At 29.7% G+C, this 23,968-nt stretch overlaps 2 protein-coding genes across 3 annotated transcripts in view; both read right to left on the reverse strand.

Moving 5' to 3' along the window:
* Nost (Nostrin) overlaps positions 1–23,968 on the reverse strand; it is a 410,702-nt gene that overhangs the window by 106,932 nt on the left and 279,802 nt on the right. Inside the window, exon 2 of one of the 2 annotated variants that reach the window (XM_072540546.1) lies at positions 12,865–14,380. The exons of the other annotated variant lie outside the window; for it this stretch is intronic. Coding sequence (XP_072396647.1) covers positions 12,865–14,352 — 1,488 coding nt within the window. The 5' untranslated portion in view covers positions 14,353–14,380. The remainder of the gene's footprint in view (positions 1–12,864; positions 14,381–23,968) is intronic. 2 annotated transcript variants of the gene reach the window in all.
* Positions 5,071–8,104, reverse strand: LOC140448471 (THAP domain-containing protein 1-like). The gene is made up of 3 exons (XM_072541554.1): positions 7,814–8,104; positions 7,407–7,604; positions 5,071–5,656 (listed from the first exon to the last, which is right to left on the reverse strand). Exons 1-3 carry the CDS (start codon positions 7,876–7,878, stop codon positions 5,614–5,616), a joined length of 306 nt encoding a protein of 101 aa, XP_072397655.1. The 5' UTR covers positions 7,879–8,104; the 3' UTR covers positions 5,071–5,613.

Consider the following 23,968-nt stretch of genomic DNA (forward strand, 5'->3'; position numbering starts at 1 on the left):
CTTAAGAAACAATGGACCAGTTACCCAACCTGAAATTGAACATCCGCCTATCGACCCTGGATGAGCTCGGTCAAGCAATTCTTCCTGCCACTTTTTAAGTGGAAATATTAACAAGAGTGGAATATACTGGCCTGCTGCTGACATACAGGTTATGCCTGTGGTTGTGGATCCACGTTCAGCAGATGAAAGTTTATGCACTTGCTTTTCCCCCTTACAGGTTACTACTCTAGTAGCTTTGTGCTGGACTACAGATATCCCCGTTTCGTCTACATTAAATATTTTTGAGGGGTCAAAGTTTATTTTCTCGAGTTTAGGTTTCAGGATAGAGAAATACTTGCCAAGTTCTGTGGTCGTCTGAGGGAAAGCTCTGGATGACGTTTGAAAAACAGTCTAGCCCACTTTTTGCAAGCAGCCTTTGATTCATTCGAGAAAGGATGAGGTACTTGGTTTAAAATGGCTAGCTGGTAAGCCAATCGCCTCAGGTCAGAAACAGTCAGTGCATCATAATGCTGTTCCATATCCAGACGACGTTCGACAAGACTTTTCTCGAGGTCAGCTATAAAAACTGGCTTCCTTTCAAATTTTAATTTCACACATTCCTCTGGTGTGCGGTCAGATTTGACATAATATTTTAAAGTAGCCCTCGGAACACCAAAGGTCTTAGCAGCTATATTACATCACATTTCTTTATCTCTCACAGCACTGATAGCCCTCACCATGGCATCAGGATTAGTGTTGCCCAAAATCGGTCTTGGTCTTGCAGTCTTGGTCTTGTTCTTGCGTTTTTGCAAGACCAAGACCAAGACCAAGACCGCCTAATTTTAGCAAGACCAAGACCAAGACTGACTGTGCAAGATTTAAGCAAGAACAAGACTAAGCCTGCAAGACTCTTGCGTCTTGCAGTTAGGACTGAATGTGGTTTTAGCAAGTATAGTAGTTCGGGTATAGGCTTAAAGACTCAATGAGACGCAAAAAAATGTAATAAAAATTTAAAAAAACTGAACTAATGCGTATTACAAACAATACCATAAACATACATACCGAATCAAAATATTCATTAAAAAAACACATTTGACACGTGTTCAGAGGTCGAGATTACAAAATTAAATATTTTACATTCTTCATTTTTTTCCAGCACACGACTTCTTCGCTCTGAAATTAATTGTCCATATTTTGAGTATAGCCGTTGATTGTATTCAATCAACGGTATAGCCGCCCTCTAATCATAAAAATAATCTTCTTGCAATGCGACGCCGACAGTAATATCGTATTCCCATTATAATTTAGTCAGAAGGAATCTAAATAAACAAATCTTATCGGCCTAAGACTATAAATTGTTTCTGCTGAGTGTGCGATGAGATCATTCGGTTAAACAAAATTTGCTGAAAGAGCGCGAAAGTAACGAGACAAATTAATAACATATAATGCCGCCTACCGTAACAAAATACCGAAGTATTTAGAATAACGAAGTAACGATATATAATTCTCGGTTTGTTATTATAATTGGATAGTAACGAACATAAAGTAACTAGTAGTATCGTAGTTACTTTTTCGTCATTACTTAACTTCATTCCCAATTGAGCTTTCCTTTGAGTTTAATGTAATAATTGTTTTTCATCTAATCCTTTTTGTTCCCGGAGTGACAAATTTACAATTTGACATGAGGGACAAAAATTCAAATAATTCTAGTCGGAATAGTGAGCGTTGGAGTTATAGATCTAAAAGACCTAAAAGCAAATTTTATGAATTTTTCGAAATAATTCATGCATCGCTAATTGGTTTGTGTAAATTGTGCCTACATAAAAAGGTTGAAATGAAAATGAACAACAGAAACACGTCAGGTTTAAGGAAGCATCTAATATCTTTTCACAAAAAGGAATTACAAATATTTCTTCCTGAAAAACCAAAATTCGGTAGAGATATCACAAGCTTTTTAATAACCGCTGATAAAAGTGGACATGTAAAAAAATATACTTATTACCTTATTACCAACTACATATCATATACCTACTACTTTATTTTGGTAAATTAATGTATTTATTAAGTAGGTATCTCCTTAATTTAAAAGAACTTCTTTTGATTGTCATTGCTTTTTTACCTATTTTTTATTTTTTCAAGTTAGTTTTTTATATAAAAGTAGAGATAAGATTTCTAAAAACATTTATTTTGCTTTAATAAGAGGATTATAGTTTGTTATCTTATCACCTAAAAAATCTGTGCCCTTGATACATGTATGTGGATTTTTTGCCCATCATGTCCATCAATCTCTTTCTAGGCAGATAATGTTCTTTAAAATACAGGCATGCTTATGTCATTAATTTGTTTTTTTTTTGTATTTTAACCATGTTTTAGCACATTTAAGCTTAGTAAATGCAAACGTTTATTAAGAAACAGATTGACTTCTGTGGGGCATGGTAGATAGCTGAATTAGTTAGAGCATAGGCACGGTAAGCTTAGATCGTGGCTTCAAACCCCACCCGATGTCAGTTGTTTAGACATTTATTAATTTGGTTGGTCTTTATTATGGCTATGTTAATTCAAGCTTAAAATGTACTTACTCCGTTACGTTGTTCTAAGATCTAAAGTAACATTTAATAAATAGCAATAGGCTAATGGGTAACTGCAAGACTTGCAAGACTCTTGCTGCAAGACCAAGACCAAGACCAAGACCAGGAGTGCAATACCAAGACCAAGACCAAGACCAGGTGTATTGGCGCAAGACCAAGACCAAGACTGCCTAAGTCTCGTCTTGTTCTTGCATTTGGGCAACACTAATCAGGATTCCAGGCTTTACGTTGTGGCATCTGAAAAAATTTAGAAAAAATTAAAACTATAAGTTTAATAACAACATTACTGTTCAAGACTACGGTGTCTACATGTTAAAACTATTAAAACATATCGAAAAGTAATTATATATCCATAAAAAATAATTTAAGAGTCAGGGAAAATTAAAATTTATTGAAAGAAAAATATATAAAAAGAATTCTAAATCCGTCCCGGGGCGGATTTGAGAACCTCAAAGGGGACGGATTTAGGAATTCCGTTATATAAAACATGGCCGCTGTTCGTGACGAAACGACTACAACTACAAAGATGTGACAAATGAAATATAATACTCAAAGAGCATTCTGTTATTATCAATAGATAAATCAGTTTAAACTTACCTTTAGTCAATATAAGTATTTAAAGTAGATTACAAACTGTAGCAAGCTATCACATAAACTATTTATAAAAAATTTAAGGTTAAGTAAACAGAACAAAGAATCCTACGTCACTGCCACTAGTCCACTGGATCGTTTTGAAGAGTTTCCTTAATCTCTCGCAAGGTTGCAGTACTGTTCGTAGAAGTTACAGTGGGGGACGAAATTAGAACATGGGACGGATTTTGGGCACTTTACCTTAAGGTTACGTTCTCTACAGAGAATTCTAACATCATCAAAATTCACAGTATGTTTGGTGTTGATTGCATGTTGTCCAAGGGCACAAGTATGTTTAGGAAGTTTAATGTCACTATGATGTGAAGTAAGGCGTCCTTTAAGGGAACGGCCAGTCTGACCAATATAACATGCATCACATTCAGAACAGGGTATGTGATAGACTACATTCACTTGTACCGAAAAGGAAAGAGGTGTTTTAATTTTAGAAAACAAGTTCCTGACAGTCTTAGCATTATTAATAGCAATCTTTACCGAGATATTGTTCTGTTTGTACAATTTAATAAGCTTTTCAGTAACATGTGGGAACATGTTAACATCAGTAACATGTAGATACAATGTTTTGAGATTTAGCAAAACATGGTGTTAAGTAAGTTATTTATATTAACAATATTAGAAAAAGCATCCTATGTAGCATATCTGGAGGATAAGAGTTTTCAATTAAAATATTTTTTAACAAGTGTATCTAACATTCAGAACATCTATTATCATTCACTACCTTTTATACCATCATTAACATCTAAATTAATACAAATACTAAAGGTTATTGAGAATATAAAAATAGCAACAAAGAACATCAAAACTATTTCATCTTTATATTCCAAAACTAAATATCCTATAGACAAATTTGAAAAAAACGAATGTAGTATACAGCATGAGTTGTAATCAGTGTGAAGCTGAGTATGTTGGTGAGACCGGAAGAAATCTTTCAAATTGCATTATTTCTCACAAAAGTGATTGCAGAATTAAAAAACCATCTTGTGCTTTGGCAGAGCATGTAATCGATAAAGACCATATTATGGATTTTGATAACATTAAAATTTTATGTAGTGAAAGTAATAAATTAAAAAAGACTTTTTTGGAAATGGTTTGTATTAGCAAAAGTGATAATAATTTAAACAAAAGATCAGAAATTCAAAATCTAAGCAAAATTTAAAATTATATTATGTATTTATTTATAATTTATATATGAAACTTGAAAAATATCATATTTTGATTTAATTTTTATATATCTGTTACGTTTTTTCAGACATCTATCAATGGTGAATAAATTTTCTTCGTTTTTGTTACTAAACAAAAAAGAATGTTTAAACATAATTTTATTTTTGGCAATATAATTGTCAAAAATAAAAAAATTAAGATGGCATTTATGACATTGAGGCTTATTTGTAATTGGTCGCTACTTTAAATTATTTATAAATTCAATTGTTTTTGTGTTAAGAAAATGTTTTCAAAATTATATTAAAATTTCAGAGAAGCATTTATTAGATAAGGACATTTTTGTATTAATTCTTTTTGAAATGTATTTGCAGCAATTTTATTAACCAAACTAATTTTATTTGGTGAGTTAACAAATTTTTTTTTCTTTCTAGTTCAACTTTGTAAGATATTTTGTCTTTTTTAGCAGCTCTTGATAATAATTGTAAACACAATTGAAAGCTCGAGATAATAAATAGTTAACCAACAACCCCTTTTATTGACTCCAACCCATCCAAAACATTTATATATATATATATATATATATATATATATATATATATATATATATATATATATATATATAAGAATTTTTCACCTTTTGCCGCTTATTTATATATTTGGGATCTCAAATTATCAAAGCTGTAGCAAACATGGACGTATAAATAAAGATGGACTGGGCATGCCCTGTACTCTGTTCACCTAAATTTGAAGTCGAAAAGTTTATAGGCGCGGGGAAAGAGACGAGGTGATAGACTGTGACATTTCCCTTTCAGTCAGCGGCGTACCTTCCAATAATTGAAAGGTATTTGAAACACTTTTTTCATTTGTATAAATAATGACTATTGGTTTGATTGCTTTTATTTTTAGTATCGTAAACATATAAAATATTTCGAATAAGTGAGAAACAACGAACGATGAATAGTTTTAATTTTCAGCGTATAGAAATATATTTATAAAAATTGATTTACACAAAAGAATAGAGATGGAGTAAATAAAATCGCGAAGTACTTTATATAATATTTTATTTAAACTAAAATAATACACAAGCCGAAAAAATTTAAAAAATTCTTCCCCAAACATTAACCTGTTCAAGGTATTGAGTATGTCCTTCTCTTATCCAGTGAGTGATACGTTGAAAAAATATAGTGAATTATGGTGTATAACTCCAGCTTATTTTTTAATTGGCAACGTTAGTATGTCACGCTAGACATAGCAGTAGACAGAAGAACTCGTTTGTAGAACTAAAACATTGAATTAATAAAAAAAAAAGAAAAAAGATATGCTATCATAATTATGGAATATACGGGGTGGTCCTTAAGTAATTGTACAAACAGAAACCGCAGATTTTCCACTTTAAAATATTACGATTTAAGCCAACTTGCTTTAATAAAATGTTGATATTAAGAAAGATACAGGGTGTTAAAGTGGAAATTTAAAATTTTATTTTTTGCTATAGCTTTTATATTTGTAAATGTTTTTGGACAAAAATTTACAGTTGAATGCTTTTAAGTAGGATAAATTAAAATTTTATACTTACTTTACTGTAACTAATAGAGGGCGCCACATATGCCACATGTGTGGCATAAATTTGCGCTTAAATTTTTGCTGTTTAAGTTAGCTCTATTTATCTTAAAAAATATCAAAGATACATTATTTTTACAAAGAAAAGGTTGTTAGTAACCTGAAAATTCAACCGTTTTCGAGATAAATGCATTTTATAAGTCAGCTGCACAATAATTCTTAGTTTGATATTTATGCGGTAAAGCACTGAATACCTGTAGATAAGCATAATTCATTATTAAAACAACTCAAAGATAATGTAACATCACAAAATGCTTTGTTATGGGTGGTAAATGTCTTATTGGAGAAAATATATTTCATCTTCTTCTTTAGGTGCCGTATTCAGACGTTGGCCGTCATCATGTTTACAATTTCCCTTTGCTATCGCTTAATAATATATTCATCCATTATACATTATAGCCACCACGTAGCCCCGAATTTAATCCGCTTGATTTTGATATATGGGGCGCATTAAAACAACATGTCTATAAGAATGCTATAAACATTCGCAACCAACTATGGGAAGAAATAAATACTGCAGCAGTTTCTTTAAAACCAATGATGCTATTTAATATGAGACAATCTTTTATGGAATATATTGACAAATGAATTAAAGAAAATGGATGACATATCGAGCACTTACTTTGGCAAAAAGTTATGTTATTTAGTTTAACTATTTCTTAATTTGGTTTGTAAACAAAATGTTTTGATTATGACTCTAATTTAACATAAAACGTAAAATGTTTGATGTAAAATCCTATTATTCTGTTATTTTGTCAAATCCTATTATTAATTATCCTGCTGATATATTTATTTTATTTAATATTTCGTTAACTATTAACTTTAGTTAAAAGTATTTTATACCAAAATTCAGCAGTATTAATGTTTTTGTCTATTTTTTTTTTCGATGCCTGGAGTAATTGCCTTAGATCAGAATTATGCAGCTGATTTTTAAAATGTGATTATCTCAGAAACTTTTGAGTTTTAAAGTTATTAACAAGTATACCTTTTTTTTTGTTAAAATAATGTATCTTTAATATTTTGTATCCCAAATACAGGTAACTTAAAGAGCAAAAAAGTTAAGTGCAAATTTATACCACATATGTGGCATAAGTGGCGCCCTCTATCAGTTACATTAAAGTGTGCATCAAATTATAATTTCTCATATTTAAAAGTACCCAGTTGTAAATTTTTATACATAAATGTTTACAAACATGAAAGTTATAGCGAAAAATAAAATTTTAATTTTGCACTTTAACACCCTGTATCTTTCTTAATATCAACATTTTATAAAAGCAACTTGGCTTAAATCGTAATATTTTAAAGTGTAGAATCTACTGTTTCTTTTTGTACAATTACTTAAGGACCACCCTGTATATGAGTATTTATTATACTCTGTATAGTAAATTATATAGAAATTCGTTTACTTACCTTGGTTCTGGTGATTTATGATAAATATTTATTGGAACAGTTCCTTTCCTCAAATTAACCCGTCCACTTGGTTGTATAATTAGATCATGCTTTCTAAAGTGTTCTGAGCAGACCAAGGCAGTTTTGGTTATTTGTTCTTTATCTAAGCCGAACATAGACAACCACATATCCAGCATCTGTTGATTCTTTACTGGGAACCTGCATATAATATTTCATTGAAATTATTATATTTATAGCAATTATAGTGTAGATTAGAAAAAATAAATAAATGTATTTATAATACTATAAAATTTACTTTATTTAACAAAATTAAACTCCCAATTCATGTCAAGAATTAAGTAATATCACATCCCTGTACTACGCCCATGGACGTAATTCCAATGTTTATAATACTTGATAATACTTACAAATGAAATGACAGTTCTGGATGTAAATATTCAGTTTTCCTGCATACAAAACAGTTACGCACCATTATTACACTTAACTATTAACTATTCTTCAATTAAAATTTAAAATATATTAACAAATTCACTAAAATGTCACAAAAAGGAAATTATCAACTCAAAGGTAAACAATACAGCGCCATGTTCACTTTCCTCAAATCGCTACGATTGGTTTATATTACCAATGATGCCAAGTTTTACAAAAATTTAAGATTATCAGAATATATTTTCTATTAATAAATTAAATAATTAATGTTTTTCTTTTAATTCCTTGGTTGCGAAATGAGTATATCTAAAAATAGTTTATACTAACTAGATAATACATTTTTATTTATAAATTAAAAATAAATTATGCTAAAAATCGAAAATTATTTCGAAGATTGACTTGAAAAAAAAAAAAATTTGACAACGTCAAATTAGGGATTTGTGCCTATGACTGTGACGATCTCATGGCTTCAAGTAAAGATGTAAACAGCCCGGTCCTTCTTTATTTATACGTCCATGGTAGCAAAGCTCTTGCTGAAATATGTACAAATCTTTTACAAATTTCGTATAGCTCAAAAAGAAAGAAAGCGATGGTGATAAATCATTTTTGTTTAAGGCCATTAAAATAGGTGGCATATTTTGCAGCTTACCACTCGAAAAGTGGGAAATAGCAGGACAATTCGCTGGCTTTCCGCGTGGGAGTTTGTATCTTCTCGACTGTTTAAAGACGTAGGGAATACAGAAATACAGAAATAATATTGTAATAGTCTATTGATACCAGTTTATACACAGAAAGCTTGGCGAATTGTTCACCTTTCGTCGTTTATTTATATTTTCTCTCGTCTCAATTCTCAATTCATATATGTATATATATATATATATATATATATATATATATATATATATATATATATATATACAGTGTGGAAACCACTAATAAAAAACTCTGGGACACGTTAACTTTTAAATTTAAATGTGCGCTTTTTAAACATAAATTTAAATGTACAGGGTGATCCACGCAAGTCTGGCATAGTCCATAATCCTTATTTTTAATTAAACACCCTGTATATTTTTATGTTTTTAAAAGATTCTTAACAACCTGATTTTAACGAACTATATCATGTAGGGTCTATAATGAATAATACAAGGTGAAATTTTGAAATTAATAATATATCACATGTTATAGTATTATTTTAAATTAGCTAAATACAAACAATACATTTCTAATCTATGTGTCAGTATATTAAGGAAAATTTCTGTTTAGTAATCGTGTTAACATTTTTTGTCATGAATAGGTAAAAACTGTCTAGATAGTCTGCTAATTAAACTAAATCGGTAAATAATGCGGATTGTTATCAATCAGTTGTTGGTGTGTTGACGTTTTCATTAAAATAATAAATTCCTAATTAAAAGCTAATTTCTTGCAGAAATAAAAATAAAATATTTAACTAAGACCCACCGAATTGAGATTTTAATGATGATCGGTTACGGGGAGAATTGTAGAAGTCAAGTTGCCTTCCATCTTATACACATAGTTTATTATATTTTTTTTTTCTTTGTTGCGAGCTATGCCGATATCTTTTACCTTTATTCTACTATTAACTCGCATTAACCTTATTCTTGTCTTTTGAAACCTTCTAAGCGTTTGTCGTTCCTTTCCTCATGTAGCTTAGCTTCCTCCGTGGATGTGTTGGTTGTTGCTCTGGAAACCTCAGAGTCTTCTAACATTATTGCCACAAATTGGTCGCACTGCTCCCGTAGTGATCCTTTCCCAAGTTAATATACTCTTTTTCTAACTTGGCTGTACCGTACTAAAGACGACCAACAGTCAGAAATACTATATATATATATATATATATATATATATATATATATATATATATATATATATATTATATATATATATATATATATATATATATATATATATATATATATATATATATATATATATATATATATATATATATATATATATATCAGAAACAAATGTCACACTTTATAGAAAAAGGCGACGCACTAAAACAAAGAAGCAAGTCCTAGAAACAAGAAATACTAATAGCAAAAAAAATTGTAATAGTTAGGAAAATACGGATCACAAAAACTAAACAGAATTATTTAACCATCGGTTCTAGGGAGCCATAAACAAAAATGAATGAATGGAATAAAGGAATGAACAGAAGCAGATAACATAAATATTTAAGAAAGCAATAGAACGCTCATCAATGGGGAGATTATACGAAAATATACTAAAAGAAGCAAGCGACCAAGAGAAAAATAGGTGAAGGATAGGCAGGCGTTAAGGTATGTAAATTATGTATAGACATGAGATTACACAACATTAGATACGGCAACAGAAATTATAGCAAGAAAAATATAAGAAACAATGTTATACATATGTTATTTAAGGACTTAAGGAACATTTACGACTCAATATCAAAATCACACTTATGAGAAGCAATGTAGAAATTAGAAATACACAAATAATGAAAGTAAAGGCAACAAAAAATATTTTGTTGTATAATTTTCAATAAAAAGGGGAATAATAATAAGGAACTTCAATACAACAAATGTTTCTTGCAGGGATTTGCCAGTATCATTTAAAATATACTTGTAAAACTGAGTTACCTAATGAGAAAGTTACAGGCAAAATACATTAAAGCAGGTCTCGATATTAGTAGGCGAAAACAAAATACTGTGCAACAACATAAGACAAAACGGAATATTTACAAACGGACGATAACCTAAAGGTAATAGCATGAAAAAACCCAGATAGATGAAACAGTTAATTATGGTATTGACATAAATATGCATGAGTAGATATGCATTATGCAGTGTCATAAATATAGAGAAAGAAAAATGATTAAACAATACAGGGAATAACACAGGACATGTCAAAAGAGCTAGTGACAATAGATGGATAAGAAAATAAAGCGGAGGAGCTCGGAATGTAACAGGAAGACAGATTGACCTAAAAGATCCTGAAAAAACAAATTAGACGACGCCAAGTTAAAACCAAGTTTGAGAGCTGAGGAATAAAACGACAAAGACAAATAGGAGAGTTTAAAGTGAAAACTATAATATCTTCGAAATAATCATATATAAATAAAATAACAGTATCTTAGCGATACAATCCATAATGAATAAACATTGGCTTGCTTGATATATATATATATATATATATATATATATATATATATATATATATATATATATATATATATACATGTCCAAAAGTTTGGAATACGTACAAATAATACATCTACGCCTATGGTAGTTTTAAAACTGTTGATATTCATTGATATTCATTATAGAGCGTTTATAAATGAAAATGATAAAAAATTTGAATCCTTTTTGTATGATTTTGATCACACTCAACTGATTAGCGTATTTAAACATTATTTCAGTGTTTGGTTAAAGTTGAATTGAGCCGTTTACAAATGCCTAGAAACGTGATATGTGATATCCATCGGTGATATCTCATTTTGACAGATCTAGAGTAATTGCTTTGTTACAACAGGGCTTTAGTCAAAGTTATATCGCGAATATTGTTGATGTTACTCAGAGTGCTGTATCGAAAATTTAAATAATTCCAAGATACAAATGACGTCATGGATCGTCTCAGAAGTTGCAGAAGTCGATGTACAATAGCAGCACAAGACCGGCAAATAACATGGATAGCTCGTAGAAATCGTCTGGAATCTACAAGTGGTATAATAACATATACAAACAATAATAAATAGACTAAATGCGGTAAATTTGTATCGTAGAAGACCGATACGTGTTCCTAAACTAACTTACCAACACAAAATAGTAAGGTTGCTATGGGCTAGAGAAATGGTGCATCATAGTCCTAACTGGAATAACGTGATGTTCTGCGATGATTCAAAAATTGGCTTAATATGTGATTCGCGAAGAACACTGGTTTGGAGGGCTCCAGGATGACAAGCCCGACTAGAAACAGTCCAACCGCGTGTCCCATTTGAAGATGGCAGTATTATGGTTTGGGGTGGTATTATGAGTAGTACACGGACGCCATTGCTGGTTCTGGAGAGAAGAGTCACTGGTTCTGGGTACATCGAGGAAGTTTTAAATCCTGTCGTACCTCTATTCCGAGGGGCAGTAGGTGATGAATTTGTGTTTTTGCATGACAACGCACCTCCTCCTCGAACAGCAGCAATACAAAATTTTCTGAAAGAAGAAGGAATATCTGCACTACAGTGGCCCTGGAATTTCCCCGACATGAACGTTATTGAACATGCTTGGGACATTCTCAAAACACGCATCAGGAAGCGAAACAATTCCCCATTACACTTCGAGAACTAAAAGATGCTGCTCGTGAAGAATGGGAGAGAATTCCGCAAGCCCAGCTCGACCAATTAATCGGCAGCATACTAAATCGCCTACAGGCATGCATACAGGCCAATGGAGGAAATACTAATTATTAGTTTTATTAAAAATTATTTTATTTCTATACTAATTAATTTTTAAATGTAAGTTGTACATTGTAAGTTTTTTACTCCAAGAGAATAAATAATTTTTTTGCATATCGTTTATCTGGTTTTAAGATTTATTTGGTATTGTTGAGAATGGAAACAAAATGATGTTTAACTATACAGAAGAGTTTATATATAAAAATCAATAAAAAGATGAAATATTCCAATATTCCAAACTTTTGGACATATGTATATATATATATATATATATATATATATATATATATATATATATATAAATATATATATATATATATATATATATATATATATGTATGTATATGTATATATATATATATGTAGAAAAAATAATAAATTAGAGAAAAATACAGAAAACACCAGGATCACTCCTATTTCAATCACTTTTACTAGAATACTGATTGACTGATCCATACAAAAGCTTATGGAAGCTAAAGAAGATATAGTATCAAATGATATATATATATATATATATATATATATATATATATATATATATATATATATATATATATATGTATGTATGTAATTAGATTGAACTATAAAAAACCTTACCTCGTGTGACATGATTCTCTTGATAAAAGCATTTTTTATGGAGCTAAAGTCGATACTTTGATCCTCTTTCCTGCTATCATCAGTTGACACTTTACTATCATTAAAACTACTATCATTGACGTCATATGAAATTTTAGTAGAAACAGGGGAAGTAATATCAGCGTCTTTTTGGTTCGAACTGTCAAAGCTGTCATTTTTAACACAACCGTTCACACTGTGATTTAACTTATACTCGATATCACTCGCTTTTAGGTTTCTAGTCGTGGTTTCTGAAGAGGTATCATCAATGGTTTTTTTCTTATAAAACATTTTGCTTGTATTTTCAACGAGCTTTTTGCATTTACTCTTAGAGTTCTTGTACATCTCTTCCAAATTGAGCGTCAGTTTTTCTTTATCATTGAACGCTCCTACACGTTGTTTGGAAGCTTGGTCTTGCATTATATTATTGAATTTATTTCTAAACGAATCCCATCTTCGTTTTTTCAGTATATTTGGTTTTTTCGCTTTAATACTTTTGCTTTTGGATTTCACATTGTAATCAATAATAGTCTCAGTACTTTGTATATCTGGTTTGGGAAGAAATTGACTAGCAGAGATGTGTTCAATACTAGAATTATTCGATGGCACTATACTAGTACTGAGTTCTTGTTCTTCCGTAAAGTCTTTTAAAGATTGCGATAGTCGGTTGTCTTTAATCAAAGGCCTTGGAACTTGATAAAAATCGTCTTCTATAAGTTGAGATCTAAGAGCTATATTAGGATCACTCCCCGCTGATTTTATTGGAGATAACGAAACACTTTCTAAACTTTTCACGTAGATTTCTGTATGAGAAACAAACTTCTCGCTTGGATGAATTGCCGGGAAGTCTTTCTCCTGTTCTTCCTGCTTTACGTTAATTTCTTTAACAATTGTACTGTCTTCATTAATAGAAGCCATTTCCGCAGGATTATTTAGAGCACTATTTTCAGAGTTTTCCGAAGTTATAAGGATTTTTACTTCACTAACCACAGTATCCACTAATTCACGGGTACATTCTTCGTTTTCATAAATGTTTTCTTCTGGTTTTTCTCCGAAAAACTTAAAGCTAATTCTAGGAACATCATATTCGTATTGGCTGTTATTGTCATCGATGTTGTTTGACACGATGGGCGTAGATGTTATCTCGATATCCTGGTATGCCTCTACGTCAGTGTCACTCTCTTTGTTCTTGTTACTGCTTCTATCGGACATGGTTCTCGCATCCTCAAACTCTTCTGAAGACGTCGAAACGGATGTTGAAGATTCGAGGTATATGCTGTTTTGAACACTTCTGAATTTGTTGAAATCCTCTTGAGCTTCTTGAAAATCATAAAAACCAGACGATCTTTTGGACTCCTTATCAGATTTATCGTCTTTTGAAGCACTTTTTCGAAACAAATTTGAATTGATGTTGGGTACAGTCACTCTCCATTGTTGCTTATTAATTTTAGTTGTGATAAACTTTTTCATTTTAATTTTTATTCACTCCATTTTTATTCTGAAACGCGTAAAAACTGTTATCAGTACAGAAATTATGATGGGACTGGAAAAAAGTTGTTTAACTTGTGTGACGTTTAGCGAGGTAAAAGAGAGTACGAAGTATACAAAACAAACACTATAATTGATATTTTACAGGTTGTTCGTCATAGCCGGCGCTAGGTTTTTTTTATAAGTCGTTAGCTGATTTACATAATGATAAATTTCAAGTTAATGATACAATTACGCGAAGACAGGATATAAATTTAAGTGGAGATCTAATAGTTATCTTTTATAACATAAATATTTAAGTAAACCTCTGTAGTGCTAATAATCCTAAAGTGCTAAAAGTCCTAATGACTAAAAAATAATTCTCAAAATTAAGAATATATTTCTTATATAGTTAGTATTTTATCATTAATAAAACTGCATTAGTAAAATGCAGTCAATATAGAAAACTATGTAATATTTTTGGACCTTATTAGAGCATATGACAATAAACTAATCAGCAAACTATTTAAGAAGAAGAATTGCTAGTTATTATTTACAGTAGCCATCAAAAATATTGCCGTTATGCTGACGATACAGTCATTATCGCTGAAAGTGAGACAGACCTGCAGACGTTACTAAACACAATTTGTGATACTGGGGAACAGTTTGGTTTAAAAATAAACATAAAGAAAACAAAAACCATGATTATCAGTAAGAGGGGCAAAGTCATTACAAGGATCAAGATAAGAATCCGAAATCAGAAATTCGCTCAAGAATAGAGTATTCGAGAGCAGACTGTTTGAAGATGAGGAAATTTCTGAGTAACCAAAGACTCAATCTGCAAATCCGATATCGGATGGTAAAATGTTATATCCACTCTATTCTTCTTTATGATGTCGAAGCCTGGACTGTTAAAGTTAACTTAATGAGAAAACTGAAAGCTTTTGAGATGTGGTTTTTTAGGAGAATTTTGAAGATACTATGGACCGATTATATCACGAACGAAATGGTGTTGCACAGAATGGGAAGAGGCAAAGAACTTTTGACATTTTGACCACCATTAAAAGGCGAAAGACAGCACATTTGGGGCACATATTTAGAAATGATAAGTACGAGTTATTGCAGGGTATGCAGGGGTGATTATGAAGGGTAAAATCGAAGGAAAAAGGGGTCCTGGTAGACGACAAATATCTTGGCTGAAAAACATTCGCGACTGGACCGGTTTAAAAAGACGGACACTCTTAAGAAAAGCAGAAGATAGAGACGAATTTGCAATGTTTATAGCCAACCTTCATTAGTGGAGACGGCTCTAGAAGAAGAAGATCAAAAATATACAGAAACGTAACTTTTTATGTACCAATTGGTAAAATACTGACCACCCCATTTGATTAAATTCAGATATGGTTATGTAAATTAATCGATACATTTTTATTTCCTGTTTGACCCTTCCTATAGCATTAGTAAAAAAACTGGATATTCAAGATCAAGAGTGAGGTTGTCATTATAAGGTAAGTAAATTCTGATTCTATATAATATACAGTGAGCACGTACAGGTTGGAACAAATTCGTTAAACGCTTGATTTAGCCATTGGGTAAAAAAGCTCATACAGGTCGATTTTATTTTTTAGTGGCGCATTTTTTGCTAAAATAATCTTTTTGGTTACGTCATCACTGTTAGAGTTATAACGTCATTCTAATTTTTTAAATGGTAATACCTTATTTTGACACTATTATCGAAAACATGGCATCTTTTTATATATTTGAGAAATAAAAGACATTTTACTCATATTAAAATATAATTTATAAAAATATAAACTGGACTAAATAAACCTACAAACCATTAAATTTAATGCTCAAATTGTTAACTATTTACCTCTTGACAATTAAATTAATTTCAGTCCTAATTCTCTCTTTAAGGTTATGAATATTATTAGGTCTGTTAACGTAAACTTTAGACTAAAGGTATCTCCATGAGATCAAATCTAGTGAGGACAAATCAGGAAATCTAACTGGCCACTCTAAAAATCCTCATCTGTCAATTCATATATTAGAAAAAATATTATTATTAATTAGGATTTTGATGACTTGAGTATAGAGCCGCAAGTGCGGAAATTATTCGCTGTAACTAAATCAAAATACTTGTCACCGTTCAATGAACCGTAAATAAAAAATGGACCCACAATTTTATTGCCAACTATTTCCGACCACACGTTAACTGTCTGTGGATACTAAGAGTGCTCTTCTACCACCCAGTGAGGGTTCTTTTGTGCCCAATACATACAGTTCTGCCTATTTAATATACCTGTTAAGGAGAAGGCGGCGTCATCTCAGCACACAATTTCCGTATTAATTACGGATCATGATTACATCAATCCATTATTAATTTACAAAATTATTGTCTGCATTCGAAATCATCTTCATTCAGTTCATGAATCACTTGCATTTTATATGGGTGCCACTTTAAAACAGACATACCGATTTACATATCGATTGCTTCAATGCGATTTGGCAGGTAGGGTTAACGAGGATTTTCTTGCACTGATGATACTCGTATATTTATTACCGACATTGTCAAAATTTTTAAATTTTCCTTCGACTTTGCTCATCGTCGATTGCGTAATAGGTCGATCGGGATATTTATTGCTATATAAGTTACAAACATCAGCTTATGTACGGATCCTATCTCCATAACCTATTATCATTACAATCTCTGTGCGTTGCATTTCGCTTAAACGGGTTATGATGTCGATAATTTGTTTAAAACACAGTTATTGTTTGATAGCTGACTATTATTTTGAAGTCGAATTAGTGCAATTTAGTCTTAATGAGACATGTTTTTAGCTACTTATAAGATTTAAACCGATAAAAAATAATTATTTTAAAAAACTATTTACAGGCAGCGGCATTGCTGGAATGAAAATTAGGAAAATACATGTTTTAGTATTCCCGAATTAATTTCTTTAAACGTTATACGACATAACTGACATAAGAAAAAATACGACACTCGTATACAAAAAGATGCGCTCTTTTCGATAATAGTGTCAAAATAAGGTATTACCGTTAAAAAAAATAATGGCGCAATGGCTAAATTAGGCGTTTAACGAATTTATTCCAACCTTTATGTTCTCACTGTATAAGTGGATTAATAAAGCACTTTTCCAGTGGCAAAAAATGCGCAAGAATTCGCAATTGAAATAATAGTTCACGTTGTCAAAACTGAATATATATTATGTATATAGGGCCAAAGTTTAAGTCTAGAATAACGAAGATATACTGAAAATTTAATTACTTATCACAAATCAAGAGAAATGGAAAGTATAAACACATTCATGATTATCTAGAAAAATATTAGACTGTAGAATAAATGCTAAATTTTCTTAACTTGGTTATATTTTATAATAAATGATGTTTAAAAAATTATAGGAACATTTAATTAGGTAATTTGCCAAAACAATACAACAATCACGATTCTCTTGTTATATACAGAATCGAGATTTAACAGTTCAATTGCCAAACAAAGTAAATGGCAACAAAAGTGACCCTTCTCAGAAGATCAGCTCGAATAATCAAGTCAGCGAAGACAAAATAACAAAACGAATAATAAACTAGACAATAACAGAAAAAATACATCCACGACAAACCTGGCAACAAAAGATAGTTAAGGCAATAAGTGAAAAAGATTTGAGAGGAGGCGATCACATTCACTATGAATGTGAGATATCTAAATATATGAAGATATCCTCTATCCACTATCCTCCATGTATTTACCCATTAACGATGCTGATAAGTTATATCAAATATTCATATGTTTTTAACTTATAATATGTCAATTTTATATTCTTCACATATTATCTTGTGTAGCTTTCTTCTGCAATGTCTTTGATCTTTTTTTCTACTCCGTCTAGGAATTTCACAGAGATTATTCGCATCGTGTTATGAACTATTGAACTCTTTTTTCTCTAATTCGAGATATATTAATAAAATAAAAGAATTTTTAATTTAATTTTATATTTAGGTATCATTCTATACATGATACTTATGTGTATTCTCATTTTTATTATAAGTAATCATTTTTATAATAGTGGATTTTAATAATAACAGCTGGTTTTACCACATGTTTATTTAATTTCATCTATCCTACTGTAACTTTATTCAAAGATTCTGCACCTATTTTCACTTGGTCTGAAGCTTAGTATTCCAAGATATTGGGTAGAAATGAATGAGAAATGCGATAGGTGTTAGCTGTCGCTATGATATCGCAAACGCAATCAGGGTCACAAAAATATTGAACAAGGCAAAATTTGACTTTTATAATTTTTTTGTTAGTAAGACAAACTAAAACAAATGTAATATATTTTGAAAACAGACAATGCTCTATTAATAAATCTACTAATTTTTAATATTGAGTAAAAAAATCGTTAAAAAAATGTATAATTCAACATCGATCACTCTCGCAAATATAATTTTATATAAATTTTTCCTTCAATCCCCTTTTTGTATTGCTACGCTTCTGAAAACATTCAGTAAGCTCGTTACAATCGTTGAGAAGGTCACAAAGCATTGTTATCATTCAATTATTTATACTCATTATGGTACGAACACATCACAGGTCTGCCATTAGATAGCAGTATTATGCTGTAATAAAAAGGTTTCCTCGGTTATCACTTAATTGCTTCTATTTTTGTAAAGACTACGTGAAATTTGACTCTGCGTGGACTGTAATTGATTCGGTGATGACACGGAACTAATGAGGACTATTTTGTATTATATATTATATTAAAACGAGTTCGTAAAAAATGCATTACCTTGGTTAGTGGATACAAAATGACCTTGATTATGGGTTGAAAACCGCTTAATACAGATATAATGAAAATTATCTAAAAACATAGCAAATACATTTAATATTTATTATAAAAATTAATCAAGATTTTTAAAAGGCGCCCTATGTAGGTACATACTTGGGAGTAAAATACAAAAGCTTCCTAATTTTTTTTTGTTTCGTCCAGAAAAGCCATAGTAAAAATCATAAATCTAATATCTTGGAAGGCTTTAGAAATCATAATATATCAATCAGAATATTTACGTTATTTTGGTTTAGCCGGTTCGGCGGCTGCGTGACCGAGCACACAAAAATCCGGACATCTTTGGAAGTCCAAAGTCAAGTCAAATAATAAATTCAATCAGTCATAGGGAGAAAAGCTCGTCTAGCTACCACTTAAATTAGTTATATATATATATATATATATATATATATATATATATATATATATATATATATATATATATTGTTATGATGTATTGTTTGTTTGAATGATGAGCAATGAGTATTTTTTAATAATATAGGGTTTTTATCGCGGTTCTCAAAGAATTAGTTTGTAAGTACTTTTTTAAATTATCTTTATTATATCTATTATGAAACACACATATATATCTAAACCTAGCCAATGTAAATTTAAAATAAACTATCTTTAAATTGAAATTCTTATGAAACTAATTAAATTATATAGACAATGTAAAATTTAAATAAAATATCTTCAAAATTGAAATTTTTATGACACTAACTAAATTATATTAACAAAATTTTGTACCTTTCTGTCACTGAATGCCTAAATGAACTGTTTTCCACTATATAGATTATAATCACCACTCTAATGTCTTCTTCTCAGCTTCGGTTATCCCTGTTTTTGTGAAATTACTTTTTCCAATTATCAGCTTCCACCAATTTAAGATATTTTTCTTCACAGCATTTATAAACCACCAAGCAAACCAGCAACAGCATTTATTTTTATTCTTCTTTTCAATATATCAATATCCAATCACCAAAATATCATTTAATTTTAATATTCAATTAATACTTCTTCCATTATCATCATTTATACATAACATAATTTTTAATCTTCAATATTATTTTCTTTATACTGTTTCTTAATATTGATTTAACTCACTATATTGAACAATTGTAACTGATTGACTGCCTTTAACTAATTTTCATACTAAAAAACTCATAACTAACTGAATCGACTTTCTTACTAAACTTTCTGACTGCTTGACTTAAACTTTCTGACTGCTTGACTTAAACTTTCTGACTGCTTTGAATCCAAATCACCGGGTATTTATATCTTTTTGGATGTTCCAGAACCATCTGGTAAGAAATCATGTTCCATTTGTTCTATTAAATACATGTCTGAATTTTCTGGAACAAACCATTTCGCAAACAAAGCCATCTCCGGTGATCTAGAGAATTCCTTACTTATCTATCGAGAATTTTGTTGGCATTTAGGCTTTTCAGATCAGAGTATACATTTAAATCAGTAACTTATATAAATTAAACATTTTAATTTAATAAATTACACATTTTAAACAACATATTATCATTATAACCCCACTTTATATTCGTAATTATTCTTAAACGTCACTTCAGAGTATGTATATCTGGTTGCCTAGTCACATGGCTCACTTAAATATATCTACAACATCATAATTACTAAAAAAATACTTTTTATATGCAAATTTCTTAAAAATGCCCTCACATAAATATATTTTTATTAAATTCTCTAGTATATAACTTATAAATTATTTTCTTTAAACACCAATCATATCAATATATATATATATATATATATATATATATAGATATACATATATATATATATATATATATATATATATATATATATATATATAGATATATATATATATATATATATATATATATATATATATATATATATATATATATATATATATTGAAAAAGTTGTATTTTATTAATTTTATTTTTATTTATAATAAATGTTGTAATTTTTAAAATCTGTGGTTCGTTGTTTAATTTAATATATACCTCAGCTAGCTCAATTATGTGTTCTAAGCAATCTGTCACTGTGTGACGTCGACTCTGTAGTCTCCTGGTAGAGTTCAAAAAGAAATTAAACCAAAATTTACTTTAGACCTTTGATAAATTAACCCAAATGAAGCACGTTATTTATTAATATTGAACAAATTTAATATAAACAATAAAATTCGTCTGCAACTTGGGTTGCCTTTAAAAATTTACAAAAATAGGAATCGTATAAATCTTAATGTGGTTTAGAGTCGTGACAATAAAAATTTATTACAAAATGTGGAGACTCTATACAAGTACCTAAAAACTAAATAAATATTGCAACTTTATAAAGTGTTTAAATGAACTATAAAGAAAAGAAAATGAACACTTTATTCCGCTGACTTTTAACTTGCATTCAAATATAATCAAAATTTCAAATGATCCTCAAAATTATTATCCAACCTTACTTTAAAACAGTTCTGATTTATTTAAAGAAAACTAACTACTCGCAAAATAATTGGTGAAACTGGAATATCAATCCTCTCTTCGGAAGTTAAGGTACGTACTATTTTATTTTTAATTTAATGATCATTAATATTTTCAATTTTTTTAAGGCCTATCGCAATTATGTTAATTCATGAATTTTAATTTTCTCAATTTAAATGACATTTCTGTACTCCAATAATAATTTATAAGTTAAATTGTTTCTCTTACTCTCTGGAACAAATTCTGGATATCTCTGCTGTGGAAACTGTGGAAAAACTAAAATTCTCTTTAGACGAGTTAAAAAAAACACTCCCGACCTATTCCACAATTTCAGGACTCCTTTTCAAATTTCTTGTCGGCCTCTCCCAAAATCTATTATCCGTTGCTAACAGCCACCAACGTTCTTTTTTCTTTTCGTCTTTCATTTTTTTTTAAACCATAAAACTGTCCTGTTCTGACACATTGGTCAATCCACATTAATTTCTCATAATCACTTTAATCACATCTAATTTGGGAATTTATAAAAAAAAATGTTCAGATATAAAACTTATTCTATTACAATGCTAATACAATTTATTCTTTTCATCTCCACATTATTGTAATTTCTTATTTAACAAAACCCCTAATAATTTAGCTCCCATAGACTTGCTTGACAGTTTATTTTCTGACGTTTTCAAAATTTCTATGTTTAAATATTTTTTAAGAATTCTTCTTTTTTTGTTCTTTTTAAGGTTTAGACGATTCACCTATACACTAGGCAACTATACTATTCAGAAATTATTAACACCATACCAGGTAAGTCAAAATTAATTAATTTAACAATTTACTAATCTTTTTCTCTCTTTTATTTCAGAGTTGAACCCACATTGTGATGGCTTCATGAAATTCATGAACAACAAACTCATATAAAAATCCATTTAAGTTGTATCCTTTTTAACATATTGAAATCATTTCAACTTCCCCCCAATTTGGATTTTGTTCAGTGCTAACTATCAGCACTTACTAAATCTAAATTCTTACCGGTAAACTTAAATATTTTATTAATATTAACATAACAATAAACTGACTTTTATTAATAAGCATATCTCTTGAATATTTTTTTTTTTATAATTTACTCTATGACAAATACAGAATTCTCCAAACAAAATCTACAAATCTTTCACTAATTATATCAACTTCAGAATCAAATTTCCAAGTACTTTCCCAATTTCTTTACTTCTTTTCCTGTACTATTTATTTCTTGTACTATTTTCGTAGAAATTCTTATAATTGTTCCTCTATATACTATTTCATATACTATTTCAGTATCTTTATTCATTGCCGCATTATTATTTATTCTTTTTATATCCGCATATAATATTCATTTCATCATCTCTACATATAACTCTCTATATTTCATATTTCAATATTTCATATAATTCTATTTTTCATCTTATTTACGCATATACTATTTATCATTATAATATTCCCTATTTCCCAATTTCTAGAAAATATCGATTTGTCCATAGTACTTTGCTCATTTATTTATACTTGTAACTCCTATAAATCTACTTGAAAATAAATACCTTTTATGTTTATATAAATTCATCATTATTCTGTACATCTGTTCCTAATAAATTATTTAATTATCAAATTTATCTCAAGATATGCTTATTTATTAATTATCCTTCTATTTACAAAACTTATATCTTATAATACCAAATTCGTGTCATAATATTGCCTACCCCTTGTATGTTTATTCATAATACTTATAAATTCCCTCTATATTAAATATCCCTCTAATTTTATTAGTTTCTGGATGTCTTAGTTCATAACTGTTTACCCCATGTTCAGTACTAATGACATAAGGTCCTTCAAATGGCAAAAGTAATTTTCCACACAGATTTTCATCCCTTTTAGGCACCTGTAGTGACCTGATAAGTACCTTCTCCCCTTTTCAAAAGTAACTCTTTTCTTTCTCTTCTTATTTTAATTTACAAAATTTAATAGATTCTTGATCAATTTGTAAAGTTTGATTGACATAGTTAATAATCATTTTATGTTTTTCCATTTCATCATTTCCCAATACTATTTCAAAATTTAAGTGATCTACCACTAACATTTGTATTTCATACATTTTATTTCCCAATTTTACATTACAGATTATAGAACTATTAGTATCATATAATTTTTTATTATTCGCCCCTATTAATGATAATTTATTTGTTTTTATCACCATAATATTGTCCTTATTTAAATTATTTACAATGTTTTTGTTGATTAGAGTTACTTCTGAACCTGTATCTAATAATAACTTGTATACTGAATCTTGT

The sequence above is a fragment of the Diabrotica undecimpunctata genome, chromosome 8 (genome assembly GCF_040954645.1).
Source record: "Diabrotica undecimpunctata isolate CICGRU chromosome 8, icDiaUnde3, whole genome shotgun sequence".
Classification (NCBI taxonomy): Eukaryota; Metazoa; Arthropoda; class Insecta; order Coleoptera; family Chrysomelidae; genus Diabrotica; species Diabrotica undecimpunctata.

Bases quoted from the DNA above. Each gene is read 5' to 3' on its own strand.
- LOC140448471 (XM_072541554.1), bottom strand. From the start codon at position 7,878: ATGGTGCGTAACTGTTTTGTATGCAGGAAAACTGAATATTTACATCCA. The intron at 7,605-7,813 runs GTAAGTATTATC...TATTATATGCAG, and splicing joins CCAGAACTGTCATTTCATTT to GTTCCCAGTAAAGAATCAAC. The intron at 5,657-7,406 runs GTAAGTAAACGA...TCAATGTTTTAG, and splicing joins CATAAATCACCAGAACCAAG to TTCTACAAACGAGTTCTTCT.